Source organism: Oryctolagus cuniculus, chromosome 17 (genome assembly GCF_964237555.1).
Source record: "Oryctolagus cuniculus chromosome 17, mOryCun1.1, whole genome shotgun sequence".
NCBI lineage: Eukaryota > Metazoa > Chordata > Mammalia > Lagomorpha > Leporidae > Oryctolagus > Oryctolagus cuniculus.
The window spans coordinates 65,712,196-65,730,123 of NC_091448.1; the positions used below are offsets into that span (position 1 = coordinate 65,712,196).

Below are 17,928 nucleotides of genomic sequence, written 5' to 3' on the forward strand. Positions count from 1 at the left end.
ATTAGCCTAGTGAGCCGCGGATTACATTTGTATTTAATTTACAAGCAATGGATGAAATTGGATCCAAGGTCTGTCTTCATACAGGTCCTAAGTTAAGAATTAGTTTTATATTTATAAAGGACTGTATAGAGAAACAAAGAAACAAGAAAATGCAACAGAGACAATATGTGGCCGACCAAGTCTCAAACATTTATCATCTGGCCTTTACAAGCAAGGTTTGAACAAGTTGGTTTAATACAACAAAGGGAAGAAAACATAAACCAACAACATTAATTTGAATGCCGTCAACTGAAAGTTGTTAGATGATCTAATCTTGAATAAGTTAACCTTTAGCCATTAAGTGACTTGATAAACAGGAAAATTATATAAACAATATTATCAAGAATACTAAGCTACCAAGAGAACAGATTTGGCATTAATGATTTCAATTAAGGAACTATTATACCCATGTTGGAAATAGATAATTAAAACAATGGCTACATAATATTGGGAAGTGCACATCATTAATCCTTATTAGGCTAATTACTGGGCCTCTTCAGCAAATAGATTCTTGTCTCAAAAGTACAAGGCTTAAGGAACATAGCATGTGATACTCACAACACTCCTTTGAATGATGATCAGAACTTCTAGGCCATACGGGGACAACCACATCTGCATGGTTCCTCTTGAGCACCTTTGCCGTCTGGGCTCCAGAACCTTGCAAACATGGTTTGGAGAAAAACAAATGAAACTACTGCCGGTAGAATAGGCCCGTCATTGTTTCTGCTGGAAAATCCTTTGTAGCCTAATTAGTTTATGCTAGCATACGTATTTACTTCACTTTCAAAATGCCAATCAATTGTTTAAAGCTGAAAGAGAAAGCCAAACACTTTGCCTAGTACTGGAGACACATAAATGAGTAAGATAGGATCCCACCTTCCCAGGGGCTCACAATCTTGCAGGGGAAACAAATACACAAGCTCAAACCAATACCCAATAAGCACTATGTAGCTGACAGAGTGCTGCAGAGGGACCAGGGAATAATAAAACCACACTGCTTTTTAAAAATTCAATTTTCATTCTTCTACCTACTCAACCATTCCTTCATTTAATAAACACCTGAGTCTATTTCCATGAGTCAGTTTTAAATATAGTGGGCAATGTAGGTGAGCAAGGCCAAATCCATGCTTTCAAGAAGTTTATGCTCTGGGGAAATGGAAGGCACAAGTAACGATATTAAAAGAAATGGATATAGAGTCCAGACGAGGGAGAAGACTTTGGGCTGGGTCAGGGACGATGGTACCAGGGAGCAATGCCAGTTGAACAGGACTTCCAAGGGGGCAGTGGGCATCATCAGACATCTTGGAGAGAATATCGTGGGAGAAAGGGAAAACATGGAAGCTTCTGAGGCACAGAGATGCAGGGAAAGCTGGAGGGTGAAGCCAGGTCTTCCAGGCCTTTGAATGCTGAGCAAGAGTCACCACGGGGAACCATGCTGTCACAGCAGTGCTCTAAAACAGACTTGAGCTTGCACCACAGTTACCTGGGGCTCTGAACCCTACCCCCACAGTAACTGCCTGAGTCGGTCTAGAACAGGGCTGAGAATCTGCCTCTTCTGTAAGCACCTAGTGATGTTGGCCTCGGAGAGTCACTTAGGGCAAGTCCCCCTGGTGACTGCGTGTGGTACAGGGGAGAGAAGGAGATTCTAGAGATGGAGCCACCAACAGATGAGTTGCAGGTGAAAAGTGAGGGTCAAATTGTAATCAGTGGAAGTAAGAGTCCTCTACCACCAAGAGTGTTTTCAAGTGGGAATCCAGTGTCGTGCTGTTTTCTGACGGTTCTATCATGGCTTTCATGGAATATCAAGCAACAAGCAACAAATAAATTTCCTTTAGTATGACAGAAAGTGTAATTCTGAATCAGTTCAAAATAATGAATTAATTAGAGAACCAATTTCCTTTCAAATGATTCAAAAGGGCATCTTTTTTTCTGGTATTGAATGAAGTTAGAAAACTAGGAGTAAACCAGGAAAGGTATAAAATTGTGAGTGTTCTTTGGAATATTAGACATTAAAAATGGAGATGACAGCTTTGCTCCTTGTTTCAAATGGATGAAGACTATGAAAGTTCATCTAATCAATTCTGCTCTCAGGAAAGTTTACCACCACAATCTATCAAGATCTATAGTTGTGTATGTCATTGATGAAGGTTCTAACAGTGAGACTATTAGGAGAGGTTGTAAGAAGGGGTAGTATCTCCAGAGGGTCAAATACAAGTCCAAAGCTTTACAGTTTAGGTAAAAACTGCATATCCACCATTATCAAATGCAAATTTTATTATCCCCACTGACTATATAGCTAATAGCTAACCAAGGCAATGTTTTCCTTTTCCTAGAGATTTATCCTGCAATAAAATAGAGTTTATCGAAAGACGTGCATTTGAGTCACTCCCTTTTTTGCAGTCTATGTAAGTTACAATTTCATCACATTTGGAATTTTAATAAATCTTCACTGTTCACCTTGAAATAGGGTTAAGATTCTACTTTACATTTGTAGTAGAAGGTTGCTAAAATTCTGTAACAGGTCCTTTTCCTCTCTAGCAAAAATACTATCAGGTACAAAAGTCAGAGTGAATCCCACAGAGCAGGGCTTCTCAGCCAACATGATTTTGCATTCAGGTAACAGCTTGCAGCCCTGCACGTGCTGCTGACACTGCGTGAGCTAAGCCCAGCCTGCTGTTAAGCCACCCACTATGTACAGGACAAACCTCCACAAGAAAAGCATTATCGAGTCCAAAATGTCAATAGTATTCAAGTTGTGAAACTCTGTTCCAGAGAAGTAAAGATCACACAGTACAAGTATGTCATGTAATATGAAAATGATATGATGAAATTTAATGTAAATGTGCAAGTATAATTCAGAAACCAAATCTTCCAGTACCAGTAAATTCTTTAGTGTGTAGATAAAATGTGGAAGTATTGTTTCATCTATAAAAATTAGAATCACTCCTGAAAGAAGAGTATTCTGAAAATATTTCTTTTTTTCTTCTTCATTCTCTTTGACTTGTGTCTTTTTTTGTAGAAATCTTGGTTGCAATTTACTGACAGAACTGAGCTTTGGGACATTTCAGGCGTGGCATGGAATGCAGTTTTTGCACAATGTGTAAGTGAAATAGATGATGAATACATATTTAAAAACCATTTATGTGTAGAAACTGTATACAGTTATGGTTATCTGGGTATTAAGCCCTGTATATAAACTCTGCAAAGAAGGTCTTCATTTCCATTTTTTTTTCCAAAAATCTAACACAAAGTACTCTGGGAGAAAAAGGTTCTGGTGCTTTCTCAGGGTTACCTGCTTTTAAATCCTAATGCAAAAATAATTCCTGGGACCCAGCCAAAGGGCACGTCTCTCCCCATCACCCAGATCATAAGCTTTTTCCAAAATGTATTTAGCTCTCAATTTATAAATTATCTGTGGATACTAATAACTTTTGAAATAGGAAGAAGTGGCATATATGTTAAACTGTAGTGTTAAAAAAAATAAAAAAATACACTGCTCTAGCCTAATCCCACATATTTTGTCCTGACTAAACTGCAACAGAAAGTGAGTTTTATTCACTTTCAACTCAACAATTCTGTGATGTTCAATGGCCCAAGGGAATTTTAGATTCAAGATACAGATTCTCCACTAAACCTGATGTTGAAAGACTATCCACCTGTTCTGTGGTTCAGAATCCCAGCCAAACACAATTCATTTTGGTTATGATGGAAGGTTTTAGGATGTGTTGAGGATGGACCAACAGTGCCTGCAGATCTTGAGGAAGAACACTGAGAGTCTGTTTTTACTTCACCCACACACCGGGAGCTGGTTCCTGGAGCCCCTACACCAAGTGGTTTTGGTAGCATCAGTAAAAATGGCCTCAACATATATCATTCCATTAGATTCCCTCCTAAGGGGCCGAGTTCCAGTACAGTTTTCTGTAGACAACACAGGGAGAAAATCTGTGGAATCACAGCATATGAAAAGTAATGAATTCATTTAAGAACATTCACTGAGTGCCAGGCCCACCGAGTGCCAGGTGCTGTATTAAGTGCTGGGGGTACAAATTGGAACAGGACAGAAGCTTTGTCTCCAGAGACTTTCATGCCAGCAGGGGGAAGTTGGACATTGATGGGAAAATGAGTGACAGCCATGCTAGCATCTGTGCAGCAAGGCCAGAGAGATGAGCTGAAAAAGTAGGAGCAGAGCTAGGGATGGCGCACAGTGCACGAGGCACCAGTTCATTTATCTCAAGATTCTGTGTCCATCTTAAGCCAGAGAAAAAAAGCATTTGCTTCATGGTGATGCAAAAACCAGAGCTAGCTGGTATTGGAAACTAATCCTCTTATCATGCGATCTGAACATATCTAACTCGTGGTTACTTCAAAAATTGGCACAATGGCTGTAATACACCAAGTGTGTGTTGGGAGCTGGTCTCCTTTATTTGGGGACATATTCTTTTATTAGACAAAGCTAATCTGCTTCAAGGAAACTTTTGCTATCCCCGTTGCCCCAGGAAGACACCAGTGATCTTATGACCAAAGACGAGGGTTTTTAAAGTGAAAACAATGCTGTTCACTGCATTACAGAGTCCAGAAAAGAGTGCCAGCTGAGCTGGATTCATCATGAACTGGAGCCTAAGCTTCAAGGCTTTACACTTGCACGTGCCCCTTCCAAGGTCCTGGGAGGGGCTGGAGCAATTTTTATATTCATAATTCTGCATGTTTCATTATAAGGGATTCCCCAAATTAGGTTAGGCTTAGGCTCAGCAAAATCTGCATTCACCCTTACTTTGCACGTACTACATGCAGCCCAGTAAACATTCTTCTGAATGAAGCCTCTGTGTAAAACAGCAGTGTGGTAGGATCAGTCTATTGTGAATCTGAAATCTACCTCAAAGACATGCCAAGAGCTTACCAGTGACATAGCATTCTTTGAATAGTAATACTCATCAAATCTTTCAGTGAAATCAGAAATGAAATATATTATGGAAAATCAGCAGTAATTGATAATTCTAAACATTAAGTATACTTTATTTCTTCTGCTTCATTCATGTACATTAAGTCTTAACTCATTGGCTTCTTTCTAAAAATTGTTTTAGGCACTTCATTGGTCCTCACAATACAAGTTTCATAGTTTAGTAGTGGAAGGACTCTAGAGTGTAGAGAGGGGCTCCCTTACCCAGACAGAGCACACCCACATGCTCACTCGTCTGTTGCTCACAAGCACTGTGCGTGACTAGGAGGAGAGTCCAGGCTTTCTCCCTCCTCGGGTATTCGCCCCACTGTTGACACTGTAGGTGAGCTGGGTGTGGTCGTACACTGAAGGTCAGCCATGGGCATCGCCTCCTTCAGGCAAGCTGTGAATGCACCTGCATTTGCACACTGCTGGCACAGTCCTCCCTCTGTGGTGTGTCCTGGAATCCAAACAGCATCTCCCCAAACTCAGAGAGAAGCATAAACCTTACAGATGAAGAGAACAACTCAGGTCTGCCCTTTGGGGTGTTTTGTAAGGGTTCACAAGTTTTCACATTGTCACTTCCTGCAACTATTACACTTTTCTTCTCATAATCTTTTCATCTGCACCATATTCTCATCTGTGTAGCAAGAGGTCTTCTTTTCTCTTAAGGTAATTCTTCCTCTGCACCGTATGCTTCTCTTAAAGTATTCTCTTCATTTGCTTTAGGGTTTTTTTGTTCTTTTACTTTTTTCTTTAAGATTTATTCATTTATTTGAAAGTCAGAGACACGGCTGGTGCTGTGGCACAGCAGATTAAAGCCCTGGCCTGAAGCGCCAGCATCCCATATAGGTGCCAGTTTGAGACCTGGATGCTCCACTTCCAATCCAGCTCTCTGCTATGGCCTGGGAAAGCAGTGGAAGATGGCCCAAGATTCTGACAGCTCACTGGGATGCACTTTGGAGGAGCTCAGCTTCATTCTGCATGCTCATCTCCATTCATTTTCATTCTCTCTCTCCCTCCCTCCCTCCCTCCCTCCCTCCCTCCTTCCCTCCCTCTCTCCCTCTGTCCCTCTGTCCCTCTCCCTCACTCTCTCTGATACTGGGCATACAGGCTATTTTTTTTTTTGGAGAGTTTGAGGTTTTTTTGTTGTTGTTGCTCATTTTACACATACTTCTCTTTTCTCATTATAATTCCTGATTTGGTTCAAATGTAGACAAAATAACTTAGACAAAGTTCAAACATTATCCAACATTCACATGGTTACATATGACTTTGAGTATGCAAGTAATACATCTCATAATTTAAAAGAGAAGCAACAAATTAAAAATAAAATTAATCCACAATCCAAAAACCTAAACCCAAATATTGCTAAGACATCAGTCTATTCCTAAAGCAGATGTTTCTTTTTTTAATTTTTATTTAATAAATATACATTTCCAATGTACAACTTCTGGATTATAGTGGCTTTTTCCCCCCATAACCTCCCTCCCACCTGCAATCATCCCATCTCCCATTCCCTTTCTCATCCCATTCTTCATCAAGATTCATTCTCAATAATCTTTATATACAGAAGATCAACTTAGTATATACTAAGTAAAGATTTCAGCAGTTCGCACCCACACAGAAACACAAAGTATAAAGTATTGTTTGAGTACTAGTTATACCATTAATTCACATAGTACCACACATTAAGGACAGAGATCCTACATGGGGAGTAAGTGCACAGTGACTCCTGTTGTTGATTTAACAATTGACACTCTTATTTATGTCAGTCATCACCCGAGGCTCTTGTCATAAGCTGGCAAGCCTATTTTTAAGGCTACCACTGAGCTTGCCAGGGAGGAACTGTCTAGGGCAAGTTAAATACACGAAACCCACACAAATCTCACTATTCTTACAGAAAGTCAGCCAATTTTCTTGAGTAAATGCCCCACAGGTTGCCGCAAGCCTTTGGTTAAATTTCCAGAATTATCAAAAACTTGATTCTGACCACTTTTACCATTTTGTTGTTCCCTTTATGAAGGGATAAATTTTCAAATGTTCTCACTCCACTGTTTACATAGGTTTCCACTGATGTTACCTACAACATGCTTTTAAATCTCTAGTCTCAATGACTCTGAGCTAAATATCTAATCGTGGGATAAGATTAGGGAAAAGGAATAAAAAGAGAAACTAATTTTCATGAGCGCTATCCTGAGAAGGTTGATGAAATTTTCAAAGTACTTCTATATTTAGTCATCTCAAGCTTCAGATTAAAGTGACAAATATTTGGACCCTTTTCTGCACACATATTAGACACAGTCTGGGGCAGGACTGAGCTCCAGCTCCAGCTTTGCTTCTTACAAGTGCAGTGACCTACAACAAGTTACACAGCCTCTGTGACTCAGCACAATATATATCACAATAGGCTACTGGGGTATAATACCTATCACAGAGGTTATTGGGAACATCCAGTGTTGAATGCTGAACACAGATGCTTGGCAGCCCAATCAATATCATCTGTAAGAATTATTATTTTCACAGTCTGTAACAGTACAGTACATTTTTGAGTAGAGTTAAACTAAAGGCAGTTTTTTTACCTGTTTTTGTTTTTGTTTGCTTGCTTTAAAAAAATTTAAAAATCTATTACAGCATTTAGGAATGAAATTTCCCACAACATGAATTTATTCACTGTATTGGTATGGAAACAAAATGTGATTTCTTTACTCAACAAATATTTATTAACCATGCAGTAAATTTCAGGCACTATGCCACACACAGGCATAACAAAGACAATAACATATGTTCCCTGCCCTCAAGGGGCTAACAGGCCAGGAGACTGACAGGCCAACAAGCAACGTAACAAAGACTGTGATGTGATGTGATGTGATGTGATGTGATGCAATGTGACGTGATGTGATGTGATGATCAGTGTGATGTGATGTGACGTGATGATGTGATGTGATGTGGTGTGATGTGATGTGATGTGATGTGATGTGATGTGATGTGATGTGATGTGATGATGTGTGATGCAAAATGAGAACACCAGTGGAAGAACGTGACAAGAGTATGGCTTTGACGTGGGTTCTTTTTCCATCAACTAAATGAATTAAGTCATGGCTTGTTTAAAATTTCTAAAGATGAAAGGCAAGCACCTTGAATTATGGAGAACACAGGATTAGTGTTTCCTACACAAAAAAGGGCTTCCCTATCAGTGTGGTCACTTCTATACATCTTTCTTTTTTAAGACACAGACAGCTCCCATCCACTAGTTCACTTCCCAAATACCTGCAATGGCTCGGGCTAGGCTAGGCCAGGCCCAGGCTGAAGCTGGGAACCAGAAACCAGTCCACGTCTCCAAGTAGGCAGCAAAGAATCAACCAATTGAGCCATCACCACTGCCTCCCAGGGTCTGCATTAACAGGAAGTTGCAATTAGAAGCTGGAACTGGGAATCAAACCCAGGCATCTGATTTGAGACGTAGGTATCCCAATCTGGGTGTTAATTGCTAGGCAAAACACTGGCTCCACTTCTAAGGCTTTTCACCTAAAAAGTTCTTTTGCATATTTTTTGTTTATTATGCATTTTTTTGTATCTTTTCTCTTTCTCTTCTCCATTCATCCTCTAAGAGACATGGGTAGTTCCCAAAGAACAAGTGCTTTTTGAATTCTAAGGGTGATTTATAAGTACACAGAAAGTAATTTTAAGCCTAAAATGTCTACACAAAAAGGAATATAATTTCTCATACAATCTTGTGCTTATTGAAAGGCCAATAACTTTAATTCCATTGCATTTTTCAGAAATCTCAATCATAATCCTCTGAAAAACATTGAAGATTCGTATCTTTTTAAACTGCCAGCATTAAAATACCTGTAAGTATTAAACTAATCCTTTTTTATTTTCATCAAACATTAAATATTTGAGATTGAGGCTAAAAAGTCATGATTTTAAATTAGGTTACTGAAAAAAAAAATAAATTAGGTTACTGAAAAAAGTTATTGACTGAGGCAAGAACTGAGAAAGAATTTATCATGGGAAAGACAGCTGGCAGGGCGAGACAGTGTTACATGCAAATACATGTTAGGAATACCATTTATCCCAAGCAAAGAGGTATAGATGTAAATTTTTTAAAGAAAAAAATAAGAATTAAAAGAGGTCAATGTAGTATAAAATGAAAAATAAGACAATGGCAGAAAAAGGTGTAGGTTCTACTCTTCAATGCCAAGGTCATTAATCTGATGATGCAAATAGTAAAGTCATTTCAACCAGGGCTTTCTGGAACTGTCTCCATGACAAACTCTTGAGCTGTCTTGCTTTATAGAGAAGCCAAAACTGATGTAACCACATCTTCCTGAAACAACCTTTTTAAGGACAGATCTTTTTATTGAGGTCCATACCGTGAATGTTTGGGCTTTCTCCTTTAGAGACTTGGGAACAACACAAGTACCACTTACCACAGTTGAGAACATCCTCATGATGACTCTTCAATTGGAAAACCTGTAAGTTATCTTTTTCTTAGGTTTATTTCCATGTAAGTCTGTAGACGTGTTTTCTTAAGTCAGGCTTATGGAGGTATAATTTTTATGTATTTCAATTCACACTGTAAAGTTTGCTGAGTTTTGGCAAGCATGTGGTTATGTAACCACCACCAAATTCCTGATGTAGAACATTTCTATCAACCCAAAAAGGTCCCTCATGGTCCTTTCCAGTCAATCGTCTCCTCCCATCCCCAGACCCAGGCCCTCAAACCACTCATCCTGTTTCTATTCTTGTACTTTTTCCTTCCACAGTGTCTTATAAGCAAAATCATGTAGTAAGTGTAGCCTCTTGTGTCTGGCTCCTTTTACTCAGCATAATCCTTTAGAGATTAAACTACTATTCATGTTGCTGCCTCTACCTATTGCTGAGTAATATTCCAATTGTGTAGTTACACCAGTTTGCTTATCCATTTCATCAGCTTATAGAACTGTGTTTTCCAACTTTTTGCAATTGTAAATAAAGCCACTAACAGCACTCACATGGAGTTCTGTGAGTGGATATGTGTCTTCATTTCTTTGGTGTAAAGATCTAGGGGTAGGACAGTTCATTACCTACTAAGTGTATATTTAACTGTTTAACACACAGCTAAACTGTTTGCCAAGTAGCTGCTGCAGTCTGCACTCTCACCAACAATGTTCGAGAGTGGCAGTTACAACATGTGTTGTCCTAGTCCTCAGATTTCAACTTTTTTAATAAACATTTAGAAACTGGACGTTGTGGCACAGCATTAAGATACCACTTGGGGGGCCAGCACCGTGGCTTACTTGGCTAATCCTCCACCTGTGGCACCGGCATCCCATATGGGCACCAGGTTCTAGTCCCAGCTGCTCCTCTTCCAATCCAGCTCTCTGCTGTGGCCCGGGAAGGCAGTGGAGGATGGCCCAAGTGCTTGGACCCTGCACCCGCATGGGAGACCAGGAGGAAGCACCTGGCTCCTGGCTTCAGTTCGGCGCAGCTCCGGCGGTAGCGGCCATTTGGGGGGTGATTGGGGGGTGAACCAATGGAAGGAAGACCTTTCTCTATGTCTCTCCCTCTCACTGTCTAACTCTACATGTCAAATAAATAAATAAATAAATAAGATACCACTTGGGATGCCTACATCCCGTATCACAGTGCCAAGTTTGAGTCCCAGCTACTCTGCTTCCAGCTAATGTGCACCCTGGGAGGTAGCCGATGGTAACTCAAGTATTCTGGTCTCTGCCACCCATGTAGGAGACCCACACATTGAGACCTATGTCCTTGGCATAGTCCTGGCCCAACCTTGGCTGTTATCAGCATTTGGGGAAGTGAACCAGCAGATGGAAGGTCAATCAATCAATCTCTTTCTCTCTCTCTCTCTCTCTCTCTCTCTCTCTCTCATTCTTTCAAATAAGTTAAAAAATAAAACTTTTTTTAATGTAGCTCTTCTGCCAGTAGATAAATAGTGGAATCTCTATATGTTTTTTTAGTATTTAAAAATAGTTACTTGAGAGTCAATCATTTCTCTCACCAAATGCCCACCAAGACCAGCATTGGGTTGAAGCTGGAATTGACAGCTGGGAATTCAACCCAGATCTCCCATGTAGGTGGCAGGAACCCCAGTTACTCAACCAAAGAAAGGCAGAAGAACTATATTAGCAGGAAGCTGGAATCAGGAACCAGAGAGAAGAATCAAATGCAAGTGCTCAAATGCGGGACTCAGTCATCCTAACGCTGGCACCTTGGGTACACTCACTGCAGTTTAAACTTAGACTTCTCTAATAACTGACGATACTGTTGTGCAAATATCTTTACCAAGTGTCTATTCAAATCTGTTCCCATGTAGTAATTTGATGGTAATCTTAGGGAGTTTTAAGAGTGTTTTATATGCTCTGGGTATGAGTACTTTCTCTCAGATGTATGTTTAGTAAATATCTTCTCTCTGGTTGTGAGTTATCATTTCACTCTACTAAGTGTACCTTCTGAAGAGTAGAAGTTAATTTTTTTTTAATGTTGATGAGCCTATAGCAACTTTTATCTTGTATGGTTTGTCCTTTTATTGTGCCTTTCCTGAAAAAAATCTTTCAAATAACCCATTGTCTAATCTAAAGTTACAGAGATTTTCTCCTGTTTTCTTGTAGAAACTGTAGAGTTACATTTAGGTCCATGATCCTTTCTAGTTAATTTTCATGCAGAGTTTGAAGTATCTCAAGTTTTGAAGTTTTAAAAAGGATTTCCTTAGAGCTCTATTCTGACATTTTACCATAAACTCACTGCAACTTCCATTGTGACCTCCCCCCTGCCAATTGGACAAGCTAAACAGAAACTATGATAAGGCTAGTTGAGCGGACTCCACAAGATAAGAATGGGGAAAGGCCTCTCACAGCATACCCTGCCCTAATCACTTCTGTCAGATCACCTCCTTGACTAACGTTCCCACATCATCAAGTCCACTGGTTTCTGCTCTAGCCTCCTCTTCCTCAACCTTGGGCAGCATCTGCCACAGTGGATCCTCCCAGGTCAGTGAGAGGCCTTCCTCTCCAAAGAGTCAAAGCTCTCATCATCAACAAGCTTTCTCAGTTAGCCAAGGCTGTGGTGTTCTAGCTGCTTTTTTTATACTTGACCATCAGTGGACAGGAAAAGTGCTAGCATTTTCTGGAGCCATGTGCAACCAAGGCTATAAAAACCTGAAAGCAATTGTTACACTGGAGTTCATTATTGGAAGTCCTCAGGAGTTTAGACAAAGCAGGCCAGCTCACTTGTGTCGTGACTCATAAGCGATGGGCCTTAATGCATTCTTAAAGACTTACTTATTTATTTGAAAGGCAGAAATACATGTAGGGTTTTTTTTTTTTTTGCCAGAGTGTTTTGGCTTTCCATGCCTGTAATACTCTCATGGGCTTTTCTGCCAGATCCGCGTGCCTTAAGGGCTGATTCTGAGGCCAGAGTGCTGTTTAGGACATCTGCCATTCTATGGGTCTGCTGTGTATCTCGCTTCCCATGCTGGATCATTCTCTCCCTTTTTTATTCTATCAGCTAGTATTTGCAGACACTAGTCTTGTTTATGTGCTCCCTTTGGCTCTTAGTCCTATCATTATGATCAATTTGAACAGAAATTGATCACTGGGACTAGTGAGATGGCATTGGTACATGCCACCTTGATGGGACTGAATTGGAATCCCCTGGTATGTTTCTATGTGGGTGCAAACTGTTGAAATCTTTACTTAATATATGCTAAACTGATCTTCTGTATATAAAGAGGATTGAAAATGAATCTTGATGTGAATGGAAGGGGGGAGGGAGCGGGAAAGGGGAGGGTTGTGGGTGGGAGGGAAGTTATGGGGGTGGGGAGCCATTGTAATCCATAAGCTGTACTTTGGAAATTTATATTCATTAAATAAAAGTTAAAAAAAGAAGAAAAAAGAAAGGCAGAAATACAGAGAGAGAGAAAGATCTTCCATCTGCTGGTTCCTAGCTCAAAAGACCACAACAGCCAGGGCTTGACCAGGCCAAATCAGGCGTCGGAGCTTATTCTGAATCATGTGGGAGCAGGAGCCCAAGCACTTGGGCCATCCTCTGCTGCTTTCCCAAGTGCATTAGCAGGGAGCTGGACCAGAAGCGGAGCAGCTGGGACTTGAACCAGTGCCTATAAGGGATGCTGACACTGCAGGTGAAGGCTTAACCTGCTACAGCACAGCGCTGGCCCCTTTATTGCATATTAATGTGCAATGGTCTTTAATACTTAAATATTATCTAGTAAGAATAAGTTATACCTCAGGTCATTAGCAATTTCAAAAGATTTTCCAATATTTTTTAAAATTTTATTTATTTATTTGACAGATAAGAGTTATAGACAGTGAGAGAGAGACACAGAAAAAAGCCTTCCGATGGTTCACTCCCCAAATGGCCACAATGGCTGGAGCTGCACTGATCGAAGCCAGGAGCCAGGTGCTTCTTCCCAGTCTCCCATGCCGGTGCAGGGCCCAAGGACTTGGGCCATCTTCCACTGCTTTCCCAGGCCATAGCAGAGAGCTGGATCAAAAGCAGAGCAGCTGGGACTAGAACCAGTGCCCATATGAGATGCCGGAGCTGCAGGTGAAGGATTAACCTACTGCACCATGGTGCCGGCCCCAGATTTGCCAATATTTTTGAAAATAATGATTTGGGGCCCAGCGCTGTGGTATAGTGGGCTGTCTCCACCTGTGGTGCCAGCATCCCATATGGGCACCGGATCCAGTCCTGGCTTCTCCTTTTCTGATCCATCTCTCTGCTATGGCCTGGGAAAGCAGTAGATGACCTAAGTGCTTGAGCTTCTGCACCTGCATGGGAGACCCGGAAGAAGCTCCTGGCTCCTGGCTTCAGATTGGCCCAGCTCTGGCCATTGAGGCCATTTGGGACGTGAACCAGCTTAAGATGGAAGTCCTTTGTCCCTGTCTCTCCCTTTCTGTGTTTGTAACTCTACCTCTCAAATAAATAAAAATCTTCTAAAAATAAATATTTTATCACTGACATCATCCCTAGTGCATCCATTTTAGTAAGCAGCAAAACTACAACATTCTCTATGCAAGATGCAGTGTTCCTGCCAGAAATGTTCCCTAGTGGGGCTGGTGTTGTGGCACAAGGTGAAGTTGTCTGTGATGCTGGCATCCCATATGGGAGTGCCAGTTCAAGTCCCAGCTGCTCCACTTCCCATCCAGCTCCTTGCTAATGAACCTGGGAAAGCAGCACAGGATGACCAAAGTGCTTGCCCCCTGCCACCCAGGAGAGACCTGAATATAGTTCCTGGCTCCTGGATCCTGGCTCCTGACTTCAACCCAGCCCAACCCCAGCTGCGGTGGCCATTTGGGGCATGAACCAGTGGCTGGAAGATTTATTCACGTTCATTCTCTCTCTCTCTCTCTCCCTCCCTCTCCCTCTCCCTCCACTCATTCTCTCTCTCTCCTGCACCCAACCATCACTCTGCCTTTCAAATAAATAAAACTTTTAAAAAAAAAATCTTAGCCACTCAAAAAAATAAATGTTCCCTGGTGATTATATTCAGTATTGGTCTTAGAAAGATAAATTGAGGTGCATGCTGTAAAACAACTGATTTGAATGCCTCAAAAATCCCAATGCCATGAAACACTGCAAAAAAGGAACAGTTCTAAACTGAAGAAAATTAAAGAGCCATGAAAATAAAATGCAATGCCTGATTTAAAAGTAGCCAAGACATGTTTGGGACAGCTGAGAGCACCTGCATGTGGACCACAATAGACGGTGATGTTAATGTTAAAGCTGACTGGGTGATAATAGTGTTGTGGATATGCAGGAGAATGCCTTTGTTCTTAGGAGACACAGACTTCAGGTTTAGCAAGAAAAGGTCATCATATCTACAGCTCATTCTCAAATGGTTTGTCCAAGAAGTGCATAGAGACACACACGTGGAAAGTGAATGTGGCAAAATGTTAGCAACAGTTGAATCTAAGTGAGAGAACATGTAAACTCATGACACCAATCTTTCGGATATTTTTGTAGGCTTGAAAATTTTCAAAATACGAAGTTAGGGGTAGAAAGGACTTAACGAAAATTTCCTGTTAGAATTGAAGTCTAGTAAAACACTAGCTTAGCATTCTGAGTGCATTCTTTCTATATGAAGCTTTCTCTGGACCCAAAGAAGTAACATTAGTCATCTGTAACAACTCAACCATTGGTTATTCTATTGGTTAGAAAGAGCCTGGCCCACTAAGTGTATCCAGTGTTAATCTAAACTCTATACATTGTGCCCCCAACCCACAGCCTTCGTGTTTCCATGAAACACAGGTTCTGTTTGCCTAATAAAGTCATCCTTTTGCCTCAGAGAAGGCCCCCAAACAACCCAAGGTGGGAGAGCATCAGTACTGTGCAGGTAGTGGTTTGCAAGTGAATAACTAGAGTGGCTAACTGGTGTTGCACACTCACATGTGTCAGGCACATTTCAAGTGCTGATTCATTTGGTCCTCACATCTCATTAGAGGTAGGTGCTATCAAAATAAGGTGGTTGAGAAACAGAGTCTAAGCCATTTGCCCAAGATCATATTATTAGCAGAGCTAAGATGTGAACCTAATCTGGTGATGGAATCTGTATTCCTAATCACTAAATTATACTGCTTAAGTATAATCTTGAGGACTTACTCCTATTAAACAGGCTGTTTTTATCTCCCTGAACAGCCTCCAATAATTCTTAATAAGATAACCAACTAGCTTTGTTAGCATTTTTGCCAATTTTATTTTAAAAATACTCAAACCGAGCCGGCGCCGTGGCTCAATAGGCTAATCCTCCACCTTGCGGCGCCGGCACACCGGGTTCTAGTCCCGGTTGGGGCGCCGGATTCTGTCCCGGTTGCCCCTCTTCCAGGCCAGCTCTCTGCTATGGCCAGGGAGTGCAGTGGAGGATGGCCCAGGTGCTTGGGCCCTGCACCCCATGGGAGACCAGGAAAAGCACCTGGCTCCTGGCTCCTGCCAGGATCAGCGCGGTGCGCCGGCTGCAGCGGCGGCCATTGGAGGGTGAACCAGCGGCAAAAGGAAGACCTTTCTCTCTCTGTCTCTCTCTCACTGTCCACTCTGCCTGTCAAAAAAAAAAATAAATAAAAAAAAAATAAAAATAAAAATACTCAAACCTACTAGGGACAGGCCTTGTGGCACAGCAAGGTAAGTCACCACTTGTGATGCCAGCACTCCATATTGGAATGTCAGTTTGAATCCCAGCTACTCCACTCGGCTTTTGTGGCAATTTGGAGAGTGAAAAATAATAATAAATAATAACATAAATAAATAAATATTTTTAAAAATAATTCAATCCCCAAAGAAAAGTAAAGAATAGTACAAAAAGTACACCGAGAACCCAGGCACTGCCATACAGGATGTGGGTATCACAAGCAGCATACTTCTCATGTGGACTCAATCATTAGCCTTCCTTCCCTCCTCTGCTCCCTCACTCCCACCCCTCCCCCTTCCTCCTCCTCTCTCTTGCTTCCTCCCTTCCTTCTTTCCTCTGAGCAGTTTCATAGTAGTTCCAGAGATGAAGAAATAATAGACACAGTGGACCACCTATGTGGATAGATGTATATACCATAGGCCATGACCACAGCAAAATACCCGCCACCTCCACTTGTGCTTTTATCTTTTTATCATTCTTCCCTTCCATCCCTCCTTGCTCTCCCCAATCCAATTTCCATGTAACCTTGACCTTCTTACTGTTACTATGGGCTATTATGCATGTTCTACACATTTATAGAAATGGAACCACAAACAGTATGCACTGTTTTCTAACCAGTTTTTGTCACTCAACATGACTCAACATGACTAAGACACTCTTGTTGTTGTGTGTACCAAGAGTTAATTTCCTTTTATTGCTGAATAGCATTTCATTATATGAACCTACCATAGTTTATCTATTCACCTATTTGTGAACACTTAGGTTGTTCCAATTTGGGGGTATTAGAAATTAAGCTGTTTGCACTTACGCCCCATGTAGGAACTCTGTCCTTAATGAGTTGTACTATGAGAATTAACTGCAAAACTTGTTCTCAAACAGTACTTTTTATGTTGTGGGGTGGGGGGTTGGTGCAAAGTGTTGAAATCTTTACTTAGTATAGAGTTGCTCTTTTGCATATAAAGTTAATCAAAAGTGAATCTTAATGAAGAATGGGATGGGAGAGGGAGTAGGAGGTAGGACGGGAGTGGGGGTGGGAGGGCAGGTATGGAGGAAAAACACTATATTCCTAAAGTTGTACCTATGAAATTTGCATTCATTACATAAAAGCTTTAAAAAATAAAACAAATAAAAATTAAACTGTTTATGATGGCAGGCATTTGGTGCAGCCGTTAAGCCACTACCTGGGATACTCCAATCCCACATCAGAATGCCTGGATCCAAGTCCCGGCTCTGCTCCACCACAGCTTCCTGCTAACATGTACCCTGGAAGGCAGTGGGTGATGCCCCAAGGACTTGAGTTCTTGCTCCTCACATGGAAAACCAAACTAGTTTCTGAGCTCCTGGCTTTGACCTGGCCCAGCCCTGGATGTCGCAGACATTTGGGGAGTAAACTACCTAATGAAAACATGTGGCCAGCACCGTGGCTCAATAGGCTAATCCTCTGCCTTGTGGCGCTGGCACACCGGGTTCTAGTCCCGGTCGGGGCACCAGATTCTGTCCCGGTTGCCCCTCTTCCAGGCCAGCTCTCTGGTATGGCCCGGGAGTGCAGTGGAGGATGGCCCAAGTCCTTGGGCCCTGCACCCGCATGGGAGACCAGGAAAAGCACCTGGCTTCTGGCTTTGGATCAGCACGATGCGCCGGCCGCGGTGGCCATTGGAGGGTGAACCAACGGCAAAAGGAAGACCTTTCTCTCTGTCTCTGTCTCTCACTGTCCACTCTGCCTGTCAAAAAGAAAAAAAAAAAGAAAAGATGTGTTTATGTGTGTTTCTCTCTCTTCCTTCCACAGAAACTTTTGAAATGA

The 17,928-nt window shown here is 41.5% G+C and overlaps 1 protein-coding gene and 1 long non-coding RNA gene across 2 annotated transcripts in view; one reads left to right on the forward strand and one right to left on the reverse strand.

Annotated features, from left to right (window-relative positions):
• Positions 1 to 17,928, reverse strand: part of LOC138846330 (uncharacterized) — a 75,371-nt gene that overhangs the window by 39,438 nt on the left and 18,005 nt on the right. The window contains exon 2 of the long non-coding RNA XR_011383797.1: positions 598 to 696. This is a non-coding gene — a long non-coding RNA (uncharacterized lncRNA). The remainder of the gene's footprint in view (positions 1 to 597; positions 697 to 17,928) is intronic.
• LOC138846314 (leucine-rich repeat-containing protein 37A2-like) overlaps positions 2,350 to 17,928 on the forward strand; it is a 30,202-nt gene continuing 14,623 nt past the window's right edge. The window contains exons 1-4 of the mRNA XM_070061717.1: positions 2,350 to 2,444; positions 3,059 to 3,139; positions 8,758 to 8,829; positions 9,382 to 9,456. Coding sequence (XP_069917818.1) covers positions 3,120 to 3,139; positions 8,758 to 8,829; positions 9,382 to 9,456 — 167 coding nt within the window. The 5' untranslated portion in view covers positions 2,350 to 2,444; positions 3,059 to 3,119. The remainder of the gene's footprint in view (positions 2,445 to 3,058; positions 3,140 to 8,757; positions 8,830 to 9,381; positions 9,457 to 17,928) is intronic.